Here is an 18,365-nt window from a genome sequence, read left to right on the forward strand (position 1 = left end):
CAAAAATGGAAACTTAGCTTTTTCGTTTCACAACGTAAAAAAATAAATATATAAAAATAATTAATACAGAAAATAACGTAAAAAGAAAACAGATTAACCTGCACAAGGTTTATGCAATAAACAGTACACACAAACAAAATAAAACATGTTTTATGCAGTCACAGTGTTATACTTAGCAGTACACACAATTACCCACAATTCAGCAGCGCGCAAGAGAGAAGAACCATTGGCTCAGTTGTGATCATGTGACGCTCAGCATCAAAACAAGAAGCGCATGCGTGCATCATGATACTCAATGACACTCAATGAGAAATGGTACTCGTAAATCACACACATTTAAATTAACTACTTAATCTTCATATTTCATAATATTGAATTTTGAACTACCTTTTGTTATCAGTGCCTCCTTCTACCCATCCGTCCCCAGCCCACCTGCAATGGACATAATTGCAGAAGGTTTCTGGAAGCAGCATTGTATACCATACACCATGTGTATCACATGACTGAGTTTTACTGATAAATCTGTTTGTAATGTAATTTGCTCCATCACTGATTGATCAGATTACAGAAATTTGGTTATATTAGAGATCCCACCTTGGAACAACTAACAACTCTTCAGTACAAGTTATAACCACACACTCCCCCCCTGCTGCCACACACACACACCCACACACACACTCACACAACCATCTATTGAAGATGAGGAAACAGGCTGTTTTCTTTACTGAAATATATAGTTTTCCAGCTGCTTGCACACCTGGAATGTCAGTTTGTGCTGGAAGATAAGAGAAGTAAAGTATCTACGATACCTGAGAAGCTTCCCTGTGATTGAGCTGACTAATATTTTGTTCTTCCTAAAAGAAACAAAAGCATAAAGTGCATACCCCTCTTAAATATTATATTATATTGTCTTGGTGTCTACCACCTCTGTATGTGCAGAAAATGTAACATGAAATACATGTGATGTTCTGTTCTGTGTTATTCTATTCCATTCTATTCTATTACACAACAGTTAGTTCTGACTGATTAATCTGATTGGACAAGAGGCTTTCCATGAGTTGTGATAATAAATAGTAACAGCACTGGGATATTTAACTCTAGCTGTGTTCTGATTGACTAGTAGAAGTGGACTGCACAGGGTATTTAGCCATGTTAAGTGTGATCCCAAACTGTACTGGTGACATTACAGGGTCTTCCAAATGGAGTGATTTTGTCAAGGGAAGTTCACTTTACCAACATTCCCTACACAAGAAGCAGGGATCACACTTAAAAATACACTGTGGAATGAAGCACAGCCAGTGAGGATAAATGAAAAGCCTCAGCCACTAAGAGCAGTGCAACAATCACTTAGCACGAAACACATCAATGCTCTCTCTCTCTTTCTCTCTTTCTCTCTGTGCATGAGCTGGGTGTGAGGAGAACATGTGAAGGGGTTTGGCGTCCTGCCAAATTTTGAAAGACTTTGCATTTTTTTTCGACAGTTTTTTCTACTTGTATATGTTTTTTTTTTTTTTTTATAAACAAAGTTAAAACTTTATAATGAGAGAGAGCGAGCGAGGCACCATGGACTCTGAGGACGGTCTGGAGACTCTGTCTCTCCGGCATGGCATTAGGTGTGTGCCGGGGGACGGAGTACTGATAGAAGAAGTGTTACTGGTGTTAGAGTTATTTTACACAACAGAGAGAAGAAAAAAAGGGATACATTTTTCAAATTCAAATTTTATTTGTCACATACACAGTACGATATGCAGTGAAATGCTAAGGCAACTGCTCATGACCTTAGAATAAAGACTATGAATAAGAAATAAATATAAAAAATTAAATAAAAGGTAAATTTAACTAGGAAAAATTATATAATTATAAAATATAAAAGTAAAGTTAAAATAAAATAACTGTACAACTAAAATACACGATATAGAAAATATATGAAGAAATATAGAACAAAAAAGAAAACAGCTGTACAAAGTAGGTATAGATTTATGTCATTTTTTGTGTGGAACGAAGTTAGATAAAATGGTAAAAAATGGTAATGTTTAGGGTTGTGAAATCCACATATTTAAAATGTCTAATGCAGTGCAAATATGCTTAAAAGTGATTTATTTAAAGTGGCTTGTGATAGAGTGATTTAACTAATGACCACAAAGTGTAGTTGTGCAGTGGGCACTAGTATAAATGAATGTCCAGAATTTCCAGAGTGAGTGTAAAAACCAAATGTGTGGGTCAGTACTGTGTGGTGTTGTGGTTGAGAGACCGTATCGCCTGCGGGAAGAAGCTCCTCGTCAGTCTCTCTGTGTTGGCTTTCAGGGAGCGGAATCGCTTTCCTGACCTCAACAGAGAGAACAGTCCATTGTTGGGGTGGCTGAGGTCCTTCCCTATCTTCTTGGCCTTGGTCCAGCACCACCTGCTGTAGATTGAGTGCAGGTCAGGGAGCTCGGTGCGGATGGTGCGCTCTGCTGATCGCACCACCCTCTGTAGAGCTCGTCTGTCTTGCATGGTGCTGTTCCCGAACCAGGTCATGATGTTCCCCGTCAGGATGCTCTCTATGGTGCAGGAGTAGAAATTCCTGAGCACCTTGGAGGGCAGTCTAAAGTCTCTCAAGCGTCTGAGGTGGTAGAGACGCTGCCGGGCCTTTTTTACCACAGTGTTAATGTGACAGGACCATGCCAGGTCCTGCATGATGTGAACACTGAGGTATCTGAAGCTGCCCACTCTCTCCACTGGGCTCCTGTTGATGACGGTGGTCTGGTAGTTCCTCACCTGCTTTGTACTGAAGTCCACTATCAGCTCCTTTGTCTTACTGATGTTCAGGAGGAGATTGTTCCTCTGGCACCAGTTCTCCAGATTTCCAACCTCCTCCAGGTAGGCCGTCTCATTGTTGTTCGTGATCAGGCCCACCACAACAGTGTCGTCAGCAAACTTGATGACGGTGGTGGAGTTGGTAGTGGCCACGCAGTCATAGGTGTACAGAGAGTACAGCAGGGGGCTCCAGTGCTGAGAGTGAGTGAGGCTGAGACATGTCCGCCCATCCTTACTGCCTGTGGTCTGCCAGTCAGAAAATTGGAAATCCACTGACACAATGATGAGGTGCTCCAGCTTGGTGGTGAGTGTGGAGGGAATCATGGTATTAAATGCAGAGCTGTAGTTGATGAAGAGCATTTTAACATAATTCCCTTTTCTAGTGTCCAGGTGAGTGAGAGATGTATGGAGGAGATGAGAGATTGCATCGTCCGTGGAGCGGTTTGGACGATAAGAGAACTGTAATGGGTCCAGTGTGCCTGGTAGTGAAGAAATGATGAAGTCTCTGACCAGGCGTTCAAAGCACTTCATCACTACTGAGGTGAGGGCTACAGGGCGATAATCATTGAGGGAAGCAGGATGAGGTTTCTTTGGGACAGGAACAATGATGGACTCTTTGAAGCATGTGTGGATCACCGACTGGGATAAAGAGATGTTGAATATCTCAGTGAACACAGGTGCTAGCTGGTCTGCACAGGCTCTGAGAATACGACCTGAGATGCCGTCTGGTCCTGCTGCTTTCCTGGTGTTCACTCTCTTGAAGGCTCTCCTCACGTCGTGCTCGGTGATGATGAACGAGCTTCCGGTGCTGGCAGTGACTTCCTGTCTGCAGCCGTTAGCGCCGCTAGCATTAGCATCGCTAGCATCTTTAGCTGCAGCCTCGAAGTGAGCATAAAAAGAGTCGAGAATAATAAAGTGAAGAACTACTACTACTAATAATAATATTCTGAATGAAAATAAAGAATAAATACATATCAGTTTGAGCTTGAGACGTTTATGAGCTCTGTCACTTGCTGTCATTGGGCGCCTAAGAGACATAACACATTTTTCGGCTTCAATAGACACAAAATACTTCAGACTAAAACACGACTGCCCCCTACAGGTAATGAAGGGCATTTTCACAGCTTGTCGCAGGATCCCTTTTCTCAAAACGTGCGTTTTTAAAGGCCAGATCTGTAGATGGCCTTTCTGTTCCATCAGACTGTGCAACAGTAAAAGACCTCAGTGTAATTATAGATCCCAGTCTTTCATTTGAAGCTCATGTAGATAATATAACCAGGATAGCATTCTTTCACCTCAGAAATATTGCCAAGATAAGAAATATATTGTCGCTAAATGATGCAGGAAAACTAGTTCATGCTTTTATCACCTCTAGGTTGGACTGTTGTAATTCTCTACTGTCTGGTTGTTTAACTAGGTGCATAAATAAGCTTCAGCTAGTCCAGAATGCAGCAGCAAGAGTCCTCACTAGAACCAGAAGATACGAGCACATCACGCCTATCTCATCTTTACTTCATTGGCTCAATGTGAAATTTCGCATTGATTTTAAAATACTACTTTTGACATATAAAGCATTAAATGGTCTCGCGCCGCAGTATCTGAGTGAGCTGATAGTGTCTTATGATCCACCATGCCTACTTCGATCAAAGGATGCAGGCTGCTTATCAGTACCGCGTATTATGAAAACTACAGCTGGGGGCAGAGCTTTTTCTTACAAAGCCCCAAAGTTATGGAATAGTCTTCCAAATAATGTTCGGGACTCAGACACAGTCTCAGTGTTTAACTCCAGGCTAAAAACCTATTTATTTAATCAAGCATTTTTATAAATAGATTTGCCTTAGGTAAAGGAGCAGATCTGGGGGACTCATGGACGTAGAGTATTATGGCGAACTGGTATGTTTAGATGCTGTCCTCCCCACTCTCATTGATCACTCAGGGTGGTTGACGGTGAGGTGATTGTTTGCTTTACATTTCAGGAAGCCCTCATATTTGTGTTTTCTTTCTGGCTCTTCTTTTTAGTAATGCTGTCATAGTTAGTCCTGCCAGAGTCTCACATTATACATTGTGTGACTGTGACCAGACCTACTGTAACTGTTTTCTCTCCTCTTTTTTTCTTTCTCCCCCTCTTTCTCTTTTCTCTCTCCCCCTGTCTCCCCCCTTCACTCTTTCTCTCTCTCTGTCGAGCTACACATGTCGTTCCTGAGCTGCCAGTGATCCAGACTCCCTCTGCCCCCTGGACCTGTCTGACCCATCCTGGTGCCCCGCTTCTGGTTGGAGAGCTGTTTTGTGTAAAGCTGCTTTGGGATAATGGCAATTGTTAAAAGCGGTATACAAATAAAATTGAATTGAATTGAATTGAATTGAACACTGAGGTATTTAAAGCTGTCCACTCTCTCCACTGGGCTGTCATTGATGACAGGGGTCTGGTAGTTCCTCTCCTGCTTAGTGCTAAAGTCCACTATCAACTCCCTTGTCTTACTGACGTTTAAAAAGAGGTTGTTTCTCTGGCAACAGTTTTCCAGATTCCTAATCTCCTTCAGGTAGGCTGTCTCGTTGTTATTAAAGATCAGGCCCACCACGACGGTGTTGTCAGCAAAGTTAATGATGGTGGTGGAGCTGGTAGTGGCCACACAGTCATATGTGAACAAAGAGTACAGCTTTAGAGAATAAAGAATATAATGCCTTTTTTTTTATAATGCTTCTGATGGAGGAATATACAGTTTTTCTCTTTAGCTTGGATGACCGAGGCACCCCAAGACATAGGACAACTCTCCCATGTCCTTCATCTTGTAGTGTTTCTTAAGAACTAGTTTAAGTTCTTCCATAATTGTGAATAACTGCGACGCCTCCTCCTCTACCAGTTAACCGAGGCTGGTGTATGTAGCTGTATCCAGGAGGACTAGCTTCATTTAGAGCTACATACTCGTCCTGTTTAATCCAGGTTTCTGTTAAACAGAGTATATCAAACTCCTGATCTGTGATAATTTCATTAACTATAACTGCTTTAGATGCGAGAGATCTAATATTTAACAGTCCTAGCTTCAGATCAGAGGTGCCGGTTGCGCATTCAGTCTGATCCAAGTTTGTGGTCTTTATGCTAATTAAATTACTAAAAAGATCTGCATGTACCTGGCTCTCCGCCATAAGTGGGAGGGGCTGGCAGGCGTGGCTCTCGTGGAGGGTCCGTGGAACGTGCTACGGGCATCTGAAGACGTTGCATTTGGGCGGTGACGTCAGCGAGCGTCTGTCTGGTAGTGACCAGTTCCTCCTGATGTTTACCAAGGAGAGCGCCTTGATTCTCCAGCGCCTGCCTCATCCTGTCTAATCCTGCTGGATCCATCGTATGGCCAGATTATTCTGTCAGGACGATGATCACGGAGAAGGGAGATGTCCGTCGGTGCATAGAGGCGGGTCCAGACGCAGGTGCAGGAACGAGGCGTTGTCTGGTCGAGGATGAGAGAGAGCGAGCAGAGCAGAGAAATCCGTCAGCGTGGCGTTTGTGCTGAGCGTGAAGATAAGCCGTGGTCGTGGAGGCACGCGTTGGGTCGTGAGCCGTGAAGTCCGTCAGCGTGGTGTCTGTGCCGAGACGTGAAGATAAGCCGTAGTCAAGAGAGCGCGCGTTGAGTCGGGAGCCGTGTAATCCGTCAGCGTAGCAATCAAATCAGAATCGAAAGGCGAGGAGGGGAAAAACGAGAATCGGAAACAAACTTGGCAACGTGAGGGCTATCAAAGTAAACGCGAGAAAACTGGTACAAGAGACACAATAATCTGGCAAGGATCCAGTGCGCTGCGCTTCCTTATAAGCACAGAGAAATCAGCGCTGAATGGGAAACCAGTGTGCAGGCGGGGCGGAGCGGGGGCGTGGAAGCGACATGACAGCGTGGGAAAACAAGTGCGCGTGATGAGGAGCTTGACAGCGTGGGAAAGGAAATGTCAACTGACAAGAGCGGTCTTAGATCAGCGCGGAGCGCTGAGAGCATGACATCATGTTCACGCTCATTAGTTAAAAACTGAACTGATCATGATTTTTTTAATAAAATGCTAAACCTGCTGTTTTTGTTTTAAAGGTAAAAGCAACTCTGAGTTTTTTATAATTTCATCCCAACAGTAAAACCCAAACCGACTGTGAGAGTGAATCCTCAGAGCTCCATCTACACCGGAGACACCGTCACTCTGACCTGTGAGCTGCAGGAGTCCACTGAATGGGAGTTTCTCTGGTACAAATATAATCAGCCGTTACAACGTTTCAGCACTGAACCAGTAAACACCAGCACACTCTCTGTGACAGTGAATAATACAGGAGACTCAGTGTATAAGTGCAGAGCACGCAGAGATAAAGCCTGGGCGGAGAAAGAGTCCTACACAGAGTACAGCAATGAAGTCATGATTACTGCAACAGGTATGTCATGATTTGATTATATATATATATATATATATATATATATATATATATATATATATATACAGTGGAACCTCGGATTACGAGTAACATGGTTTACGAGTGTTTTGCAAGACGAGCAACAATTTTTAATAATTTTTTACTTGAAAAACGAGCATTGTCTTAGTTAACGAGCACCAAGTATCATGTTTCACGCCAGCGCTTCTTGTTTTAACAACGAGCGTTACATCATCACAAGTGAGCCAACGGTTTTTCTCTCTCTTGCAGCAGGATTGTAGGTAATCGTCTCTCCTGCTGGGTGAATACACACACGCGCTGTGTGTGTGTGTGTGTGTGTGTGTGTGTGTGTGTGTGTGTGTGTGTGTGTGAGATGTGCATGTGCACGCGCACACACACACACACATTAACGGAGAGACCGTTTTTAAAACCGTTTAAAAATTAGCAAAGAACATTGCTAGTCACACTCCCATGAGTGCATACTAACGGGATTACTACTGTAACGTAAAACAACAACAACAACAACAACAACAACAACAACAAAAATTAAACAGCTCCTCACCTTTGAAAACAGTCGCGACAGAGAAGAGTTTGTGTGTTTACATTTACATTTACATTTAGGCATTTGGCAGACGCTCTTATCCAGAGCGACTTACATTTTTTCCTCTTTACACATCTGAGCAGTTGAGGGTTAAGGGCCGCGCTCAAGGGCCCAACAGTGGCAACTTGGTGGTTGTGGGGTTTGAACCTGGGATCTTCCGAACCGTAGTCCAATGCCTTAACCACTGAGCTACCCCTGGCCCATAATGGTTTATTTGGCAACCTGAGAGAAGGGGATCTGTAAAGCCGAGACCTATCGTCTCCCCTGCTGGGTCTTAGTGCCTGCAGTGTTTTTGAGTGCGCGTGTGTGTGTTTGTGTCTGTGTAAGGCAGAGAGTTTGTGTGTTTGTTTGGCAACCTAAGAGAAGGGGGCTGTAAACGCAAGCGAGCCTCCCTTTAGCCCCCCTCCTCTCAGGTTGCCAAATAAACACACAAACTTCTCTCTGTCGCGATTGTTTTCAAAGGTGAGGAGCTGTTTAATTCGTTTTTTGTTGTTGTTTTACTTACAGCAGTGATCCTGTTAGTATGCGCTCACGTGAGTGTGACTAGGAATGTTCCTTGCTAATTTTTAAATGGTTTTAAAAACGGTCTATCCGTTAATGTGTGTGTGTGTGTGTGTGTGTGTGTGCGCGCGCGCGCGCGCACACATTTTACACACATACACTCTGCATGCACAAACGAAAACCCTTATCTGTCGGGGTTTAATTTTACATTTTTTTAAGGTAAAGTACAGGTTAATTTGTTTTATTTTTACTTTATATTTTGTATTAATTATATTTATGTATTAATTTTTTTGGGCTGTAGAACGAATAATTTATGTTTCCATTATTTCCTATAGGAAAATTAAATTTGGTTTACGAGTGTTTTGGAATACGAGCCCACTTCCGGAACGAATTAAGCTCGTAATCCGAGGTTCCACTGTATATATATATATATATATCCTTATTACCATAGGCTTGTGAGAGTTAGGGGCCTGAATGCTGTGATTGTTGTGGAAAAATACTCAGAGTCAGCCTTTGCTTCCAGTAGATTACAACCTTTATTATCCTGCAATAACGGCCAGCGCTGGACCATGGAGAAACTGAGCCCTCTCGTCCGTTTCTTTCATTAAATATGCAGTGCCTGCTGTACACCTATGGAGTTAATTATGTGCCAAAATTTAACAAACAAACAAACCCAATCTGCTTTGCAAAGAAAAAAATGACTCTCACAAATGCAGCATTTTGCAAACACAATCTGCTTTGCAAAGAAAAAAATTCGACTTTTTCACAAATGCGCCGAACGTATTTTCTCACAAATGCACCCACCGTATTTTCTCACAAATGCACCCAACCTATTTTCTCACAAATGCAATGGAGCAACTTTCTCTTCCAAAACAGCAGATGGCGCTATCGGTCAATTTACTCTATTCTCCCGAGACCTCAAACAACGTGTTTATATGGTTTACCCTTACTGTATGTCCCAGAGGAATATGAGTGGGGAACAGTTTTGAGGTGTCCATTATATATCCAGACAGCCAGACATATTAACAATCCACTATCTTTAGGATAGAGCCCTGTAGGGAAATACAGTTATATCAAACCACAGTTGCATTTTAATTAACTATATTATACTATACTATACTATATATATATATATATATATATATATATATATATATATATATATATATACATACACAGTGGTGTGAAAAACTATTTGCCCCCTTCCTGATTTCTTATTCTTTTGCATGTTTGTCACACAAAATGTTTTTGCTCATCAAACACATTTAACTATTAGTCAAAAATAACACAAGTAAACACAAAATGCAGTTTTTAAATGATGGTTATTATTATTTAGGGAGAAAAAAAATGTAAACCTACATGGCCCTGTGTGAAAAAGTAATTGCCCCCTGAACCTAATAACTGGTTGGGCCTGCCTTAGCAGCAATAACTGCAATCAAGCGTTTGCGATAACTTGCAACGAGTCTTTTACAGCCCTCTGGAGGAATTTTGGCCCACTCATCTTTGCAGAATTGTTGTAATTCAGCTTTATTTGAGGGTTTTCTAGCATGAACCGCCTTTCTAAGGTCATGCCACAACATCTCAATAGGATACAGGTCAGGACTTTGCCTATGCCACTCCAAAGTCTTTATTTTATTTTTCTTCAGCCATTCAGAGGTGGATTTGCTGGTGTATTTTGAGTCATTGTCCTGCTGCAGCACCCAAGATCGCTTCAGCTTGAGTTGACGAACAGATGGCCGGACATTCTCCTTCAGGATTTTTTGGTAGACAGTAGAATTCATGGTTCCATCTATCACAGCAAGCCTTCCAGGTCCTGAAGCAGCAAAACAACCCCAGACCATCACACTTCCACCACCATATTTTACTGTTGGTATGATGTCCTTTTTCTGAAATGCTGTGTTACTTTTACGCCAGATGTAATGGGACACGCACCTTCCAAAAAGTTCAACTTTTGTCTCGTCGGTCCACAAGGTATTTTCCCAAAAGTCTTGGCAATCATTGAGATGTTTTTAGCAAAATTAAGACGAGACTTAATGTTCTTTTTGCTTAAAAGTGGTTTGCGCCTTGGAAATCTGCCATGCAGGCCGTTTTTGCCCAGTCTCTTTCTTATGGTGGAGTCGTGAACACTGACCTTAATTGAGGCACGTGAGGCCTGCAGTTCTTTAGATGTTGTCCTGGGGTCTTTTGTGGCCTCTCGGATGAGTTGTCTCTGCACTCTTGGGGTAATTTTGGTCGGCCGGCCACTCCTGGGAATGTTCACCACTGTTTCATGTTTCTGCCATTTGTGGATAATGGCTCTCACTGTGGTTCGCTGGAGTCCCAAAGCTTTAGAAATGGCTTTATAACCTTTACCAGACTGATAGTTCTTAATTACTTTTGTTCTCATTTGTTCCTGAATTTCTTTGGATCTTGGCATGATGTCTAGCTTTTGAGGTGCTTTTGATCTACTTCTCTGTGTGAGGTAGCTCCTATTTAAGTGATTTCTTGATTGAAACAGGTGTGGCAGTAATCAGGCCTGGGAATGACTACAGAAATTGAACTCAGGTGTGATAAATCACAGTTAAGTTATTTTTGGATAAGGGGGACAATCACTTTTTCACACAGGGCCATGTAGATTTGGAGTTTTTTTTCTCCCTTAATAACATAAACCTTCATTTAAAAACTGCATTTTGTGTTCAATTATGTTATCTTTGACTAATAGTTAACGGTTTTGATGAGCAGAAACATTTAAGTGTGACAAACATGCAAAAGAATAAGAAATCAGGAAGGGGGCAAATAGTTTTTTACACCACTATATATATATATATATATATATATATATATATATATTATGTTGTACATGATTTGAGAGCATCAGGGAGCTGCTTGCTATTAAAGTGCAGGATGTCTGTATTACCAATATAATAAAACTAACAAATTAAGTTTTTGATGCTCACATTCATCATCCTGCATGTTAACAATTTAACATTAGTTAAAAACTGAACTGATCATGATTTTCTATAAAATGTTAAATCTGCTGTTTATGTTGTAAAAGGAAAAGCAGCTCTGACTCCATCATCATTTCATCCCAACAGTAAAACCCAAACCGACTGTGAGAGTGAATCCTCAGAGCTCCATCTACACTGGAGACACCGTCACTCTGACCTGTGAGCTGAAGCAGGGCACTGGATGGGAGTTTCACTGGTACAAAAATAATCAGCCGTTACAGAGTTTCAGCACTGAACCAGTAAACACCAACACACTCCCTGTGACAGTGAATAATACAGGAGACTCAGTGTATAAGTGCAGAGCACACAGAGATAAAGCCTGGGCAGAGAAAGAGTCCTACACAGAGTACAGCGATGAAGTCACCATTACTGCAACAAGTACGACATGATCATATATTTATTTATTTTATTTTATTATCCTTTTTTTTTTAAAGGATTGGAGTAAAAAGTGGTGAGAATAAAAAATATGCTTAATTATTGATATTCTTGAAATTTGAAATAAGTTAAAAATAATGTTTTTTGAGATCTGTGTGGTCTAAAATCCATAAAATAAACTGTATTTTAAACTGTATTTGGGCAAGGAGCTAGGGGTTAGCATTAGCATTTGCCTTATCATGGCTTAGCATTAGCACAAACAAGACTATAATAAAAGCAGTGAACTCCATGAACATAAACTGAAATAAGCAGCACAACATAAATGCAAGACATAGACAACTAGCAGCAGGAGAATAGAGAGAGTGTGATGGCAGGATTTAAGTGCTGGAATCTCATGCAATCTGTTTCTCTAAAGCGAGCTGTTCAGGTACATTCCAGCTTTATAGCAATGAAATATTAACTAGCACATAACATAATAGCAATAACAGCTAATGCAAAATAAACATGAATGTAACACCTGCAACTAAAGTACAACCACAAGAGAAAACACAGAACAGGTGTGTATGTGACACTCAGAGGCTGATGGGAGCTGCAGTCTGGTAAAACCATTGTGTTTATCTGAGTCATAATGTATGTATGTGGTTCTTAAAGCCTGCATTATTTATTTCATCAGCTGTTGATAAAAACATTAAAATACAAGTTCAAAGGTTTACATGCACATATATTGTAGATTAAAACACACACACACACACACACACACACTGGTAAATACACCTGTACAGTAGCAGGTGTGTGATGCTCTTACACAGTAGAAGAAGTAGAAGTAGTCATTGTTAAATTCTAATTGTTTATTTAAGAAATATACAAACTAGTTGTGCATATGCTGTGTAACAGAGAGACCAGAGGCAGTACTGAGTGTATCTCCACAGAGCTGGCTGACTGAAGGAGACTCAGTGACTCTAAACTGTGAGGTTACAGACTCCTCTACAGACTGGACATTCAGCTGGTACAGAGTTGTTACCTACAGAGACGATGTAAATCAAATAAAAAATAATGACGGACGAAGATCTGGAGGCTCCTACACTCTCAGTCCTGCTGCTCTTAAACACACAGGAGTGTATGTATGTAGAGGAGAGAGAGGAGAACCAGCCTTACACACACAGTACAGCAATCTACAGACACTATGGATCACTGGTGAGGAAAAATGATAACATTAGTTATTTACTGTAGGATGTGGTTGTATAAATGTGATTAATGCAGCATATATTTATTCATATTTATAAGATAATGAAAGAGCTCTAAATGCTGCTAGTTTTTACCTTCATGACATTGTTGATTAAACATGTACTGTATTTTTATAAGTGATGAAATTTTTGTTTTGTCTCTCATTTAAAATGATTTATTATTTATAATTCAAGAATAACAGATACAAAGCTGATGATAATAGATGGTGCAATATTGTGGGGTTGTTTTGTTTGTTGTTTTATGCTAAAGCTAGGCTAATACTGAGATGATGGTGCCCTCTGGTGGAGACGTGATGATGTGATGATCTGAGCATGTGGACTTATTTCTAGTTTTACCTAAAACACTTTGTATTTACACCTTCTGTGCTGCTTTGTGTCTTTCCTGTGTTCATAGTCCCAGTTTTGATTTAGTTTCTTGATTTTGACCTGCTGTGTTTTTGCAGAATTAATGATTAGGGATTAACCTGTGTTAAAACTTTGTGTTATGATCAATGCTTAGGACTGTGGATTTAATTACCTGATTAATAAAGACCATTCTGAGCACACATGCACTTGTCTCCTCAGTCTATTGTATATTACACTTATTTGCATCTCCACGTCTCTTTTCTGTGTTTAAGGTGAATCTCCTCCAGTCTCTCTGATCATCAATCCCAACAGAACTCAACACTTTACTAATGACTCTCTCTCACTGAGCTGTGAGGACCAGAGACACTCTACTGGATGGACAGTGAGAAGATACACACACAGTGGAGGAGTGTCAGATTGTTCACAGTGGGGATCATTTACAGGATCTACATATAAAATCAGCTCCCTCTACACATCCTACACTGGAGTTTACTGGTGTGAGTCTGAATCTGGGGAAAACAGTAATCCTGTCAACATCACAGTGCATGGTGAGTCTCTATGAAGTGTGTTTGTAATGAAGTGTGTTTATAAAATATTTAGAAATACTCACTCTGTGAAAACTCCACAGATTGAGTTAGTTATATTGTGCATGTGCTTCTCCGTGTCCTAGCTGGTGATGTGATCATAGTGAGTTATGTTTAATAATTCTGAATATTGTGTGTATGTATTTTTTTCCATAATGAGTGTATGCACACTTCATGTTTATTGAAACCCACATTAATAATAAAATTCAGAACTACCTTAGTATTAATAAGTAAGGGATATCAAAGGGCATGTGCTCTTTATGATGATTGTTTACATTTACATTTAGGCATTTGGCAGACGCTCTTATCCAGAGCGACTTAGAAAAAGTGCTTTAATGTTTACAACATTGGATACATGCTTACACTGGGTTAACTAGGTTAATAACTAAGTACCATTAGTCCAACACATTTGAGAAGAGTTTTTTTTTTTTTTTTTCGGGGGGGGGCCCGACAGGGGGGACCGACAGGGGGTTAGTCCAAGTACTGGAGAAACAGATGCGTCTTGAGTCGTCGTTTAAAGATAGTCAAAGTCTCTGATGTACGGACATCTAGCGGAAGTTCATTCCACCACCTAGGTGCCAGAACAGAAAAGAGCCTGGATGAATGCCACCCTCGATCCCTGAGAGATGGTGGGATGAGGCAAGCAGTGCTGGAGGATCGGAGGGAACGTGGTGCAGTGCGTGGTGTAATTAGCGCAGAGAGGTAGGTGGGTGCTGGGCCATTTTTGGCTTTGTAGGCAAGCATCAGTGTTTTGAATTTGATGCGGGCAGCTACAGGAAGCCAGTGCAGGGAGCGGAGGAATGGGGTGGTGTGGGAGAACTTGGGAAGGTTAAAAACGAGTCGTGCTGCTGCATTCTGGATCAGTTGCAGAGGACGAATCGTGGACAAAGGCAGGCCTGCCAGGAGTGAGTTGCAGTAGTCCAGTCTTGAAATAACAAGAGACTGAACAAGCACCTGAGTAGCCTGTGAAGAAAGAAATGGGCGAATTCTTCTGATATTGTAAAGAAGAAATCGACAAGAGCGAGTAAGGATAGCAATGTGTGGGGAAAATGACAGATGATTGTCCACGGTTACCCCAAGATTGCGGGCAGTGGTTGAGGGAGTGATTTGGTTGTTGTCCATGGATATCACAAGGTCTTGACCTGGAGATGAGTCACAAGGGATAAACAACAGTTCGGTTTTACTGAGATTGAGCTTCAGCTGATGAGCAGCCATCCAAAATGAGATGTCTGCCAGACATGCTGAGATCCGGGTGGAAACCTGAGTGTCAGAGGGAGGAAAGGAGAGAACAAGTTGGGTGTCGTCTGCATAACAGTGGTATGAGAATCCATTGTTCAATTGTTGCTGTGTGTAGTAGGTTTGGGTCGATAGATGATGTCTATCGGCCATCGGCAATGGACGATGATATCACGACTTTGAGCCGGCATCGCGATCCTCCGCCCCGCCCCCGCCGCAGCGGCAACCAGCTCGCGAAAAAGACACACTTAATCACAATATATAGCTAAATAAATGCATGCTTTCAATTTCCGCATTTTTACTTATTATTATTATTATTATTATTATTATTTTTATTATTATTATATGAAAATAATAACAAGAAAGTTGCTAGTGATCACAATGCAAATTACAGTAAACTCCAAACGAATTACATGAACTAGTTCATTTACATTAATAAATGAGGCATACAAATACAGCAGAAAAAAAAATCTAAATAATTTTTATTAAATTAGATTAAATAAACTACACCAAATATGGCTTTTTCATGGTTTAACCATAGCTAACAGAGCTTGGAACAAAAAACAAGTTTAAAGGTTTCTGAAAAGAAATACAAACATGTCCACCTTTTCTGGCTTTAATAAGCTGCAAATTGGAGTAACAACATTACCCGCTGTGCTGAACACACGTTTAGACGGACCACTGGTAGCACATATGCACAAATATTCCGCGGGATGGTGAACACGCAAATGGTCATGTAAATTTGTCGTCTGTGCATCTTCTGCGCAGACAACTTTCCAGCAAATCCTACACACCACTTCAGACGTATCTCGCGGCTGTCCTCTTTCATTCGTTCTAAAGCCAAAGTATTGCCAATAGGTGAATTTGCACCTTTTTTTACCAACCAAGTTTGTTGACACCATTATAACGACACAGATCACTGTGCCTAGAGTCCTGCTGAAAAAGTGATTGACAGGTGGTAGTTTGTGTGTAACTTATCTTTATTTATTTATGGTTTGGTTATGGGTAAAACAAACACCATGCTGGTCAGGTAGTGGAAACGTTAGGCTACGATTAATTAATTCGTTATGAATTAATTATTAAACAACAACCCACCCCACCCCCGACCAAATTGGTCGACATCGCCCAACCCTAGTGTGTAGCTAACTCTTTCATTTAGTGTATATTTAGTAAGATATGGTGTTAAAAAGGTGTTTGTGATGGAGATTGCAACGTGACAATTGTGAACATCACTTATAAGCATAAACAACGTGTTTAGAATAAGTTGTATAGTTTAGTTTTATGGCGAGTTATAAGGGGCTGGCTCTAACTCCGCCGATCCCCTGATTTTAACAACTGTAGCCAATTACAGCACCTTGGGAATTGAACTCAAGGAAATAAACCCTAATTAATAAATTAACTAAGGCACCCAGGTACGCTCACTGAACATGCACGAGGCGTGGATTTTGTACATAAACGTTTATTTTCTCACAGACAATCATACACAGTGTAGAAGTTCAACAGTTATGCATAACAATACTAAAAGTAGTTTTAGTTTGACAAATCAAGGATGTTGTAAGGATCAGCCAATAGGTGATTGCTTGGTGATCCCCTCTTCCCCTCCCCTTTTTTCTTTTTCTCGCTCTCTAAAATCCACCTTAAGAGGCATGGCTGCGCATTATTCGTGTAACGGCTATTCCTGAAAATATGTGGATTTATATTTGCTGAAAGTGTTAAGCCTGGTCTCTAACCGTGAACTATAGTGTCTTCAGTAAATAAACGAAAGACAGCATAATTTTGTCCAAGTCCGACTGAGTTGTCTTTGTTTTTCAATGCACGGTGAGGATAACTATTCAAATCCTTACAATGTGCTATGCTAAGAATGAGAAACATACTATAATACACAAACAAATTAGAGCTGGAATTTAACTGTGGATAGCAGACTATGAAAGCATGGGAAGGGGATGAATATTCAGGCAAGAGTCACCCCAAACACACTTTAATCACATCCCCACACACAATTCACTGTGACAATCTACACAAAAGGGTGACCAACACACACAAAGAAGGGGAACAAACCTCAACATGTCGCACTGCCACCACCTTTAGCTCACAGTTCTACAAGATTTGGACATAAGCCCTATTCGAACTGGACTAGTTTTACAGGGGGTCGTTAGAGAAATTTCTGTTTTACAGACTTACCTTGTGATTTTCATCACGTCCGAATCTGCCATGTCTGTCTTTCTCCCACATGACTTCTGTAATAATTCCAGAGCAAATTACCTACTGTTTTTCAGCAAACTTGGAGGTCCTCTGAGAAATCTAATCTCGTCCAAATACGAATGTTTGTGATGGCCGGAAATGTTTTTTCCAAATCGCGTTTTCTTTTGTGTTTTGGTCAACGTGAACTATCGAACTATCTCTAGCGCGCCGGTATTCAAGTTTGCACACCAATTATGGATGTAGATGTCTTGTGCATTGCCCACATGTAAAACACAGAAACTCCTACCTGAGTAATAAACACGTTTTAACGTAAAATTACTTACAATTATTTGACTTAAAGTTTGTCCATCCGAATGCATACATGAAATGACCGACGTCATCTGAAAAAAATTTTAACTTAAACGTCGTTTGGAAAACTAATCCAGTCCGAATAAGGCAATATCATTAAAAAAAGAGAGAGAAAGGGACAAACAACTTACAATTTAAAAATAAATTCTCTGTAAGGCAATGTTGTTAAAAAGGAAAACCCAACTGTCTAGGTAAAAACAAACAAAAACTGGAAAGTTGGACATGCAGCAAAGGGCATGCGCTCTACACGATGTAGAGTCGATAGGAAGAGTTCCCTTTCAAAAGCTACACTCGATGCTGTGTGAAAATGCTATGGGAACATCTTTTTGTGTTGCCGGTTGTGAAGCATGTGTGTATTAAACACGCCAAATTTTGGCATATATAACCTCGGTCAGGTGCCGTCATCTGATGACGCGCATCTGCAGGCTATAAATAGGAGTCAACCGGAAACATTTCTCAGATCTTTTTGTCTTCAGGACGTATTGGGTTCGAGTGTGTGTGTGCAAGCAAAACAAAGAACAAAGTGTTTGACTTACTGATAAGATGGCTAAGTTTCAAACGAGATGTGTGCCTTCATGTGATAGAATCCTATCTGAGGGCGATTTCCATACTTGTTGTTTCTAGTGTTTGGGTGGAGATCACGCTCTCCTTGGGCTTCAAGGAGAGTGTGAGCACTGTGACCTCCTCCCGATAAAGGAGACTTTCTCTCACGCTCTCTCCCGATCGGGAAGTTTCTCTGTCCGCCTCGCG

At 41.0% G+C, this 18,365-nt stretch overlaps 1 protein-coding gene across 1 annotated transcript in view; it reads left to right on the forward strand.

The window, feature by feature from the left end:
• LOC128511338 (carcinoembryonic antigen-related cell adhesion molecule 5-like) overlaps window positions 1-18,365 on the forward strand; it is a 47,609-nt gene that overhangs the window by 19,424 nt on the left and 9,820 nt on the right. The window contains exons 3-6 of the mRNA XM_053484198.1: window positions 6,905-7,195; window positions 11,369-11,659; window positions 12,551-12,850; window positions 13,518-13,793. Of these exons, the coding sequence (XP_053340173.1) occupies window positions 6,905-7,195; window positions 11,369-11,659; window positions 12,551-12,850; window positions 13,518-13,793 (1,158 nt within the window). The remainder of the gene's footprint in view (window positions 1-6,904; window positions 7,196-11,368; window positions 11,660-12,550; window positions 12,851-13,517; window positions 13,794-18,365) is intronic.

Source organism: Clarias gariepinus, chromosome 1 (genome assembly GCF_024256425.1).
Source record: "Clarias gariepinus isolate MV-2021 ecotype Netherlands chromosome 1, CGAR_prim_01v2, whole genome shotgun sequence".
Lineage (NCBI taxonomy): Eukaryota > Metazoa > Chordata > Actinopteri > Siluriformes > Clariidae > Clarias > Clarias gariepinus.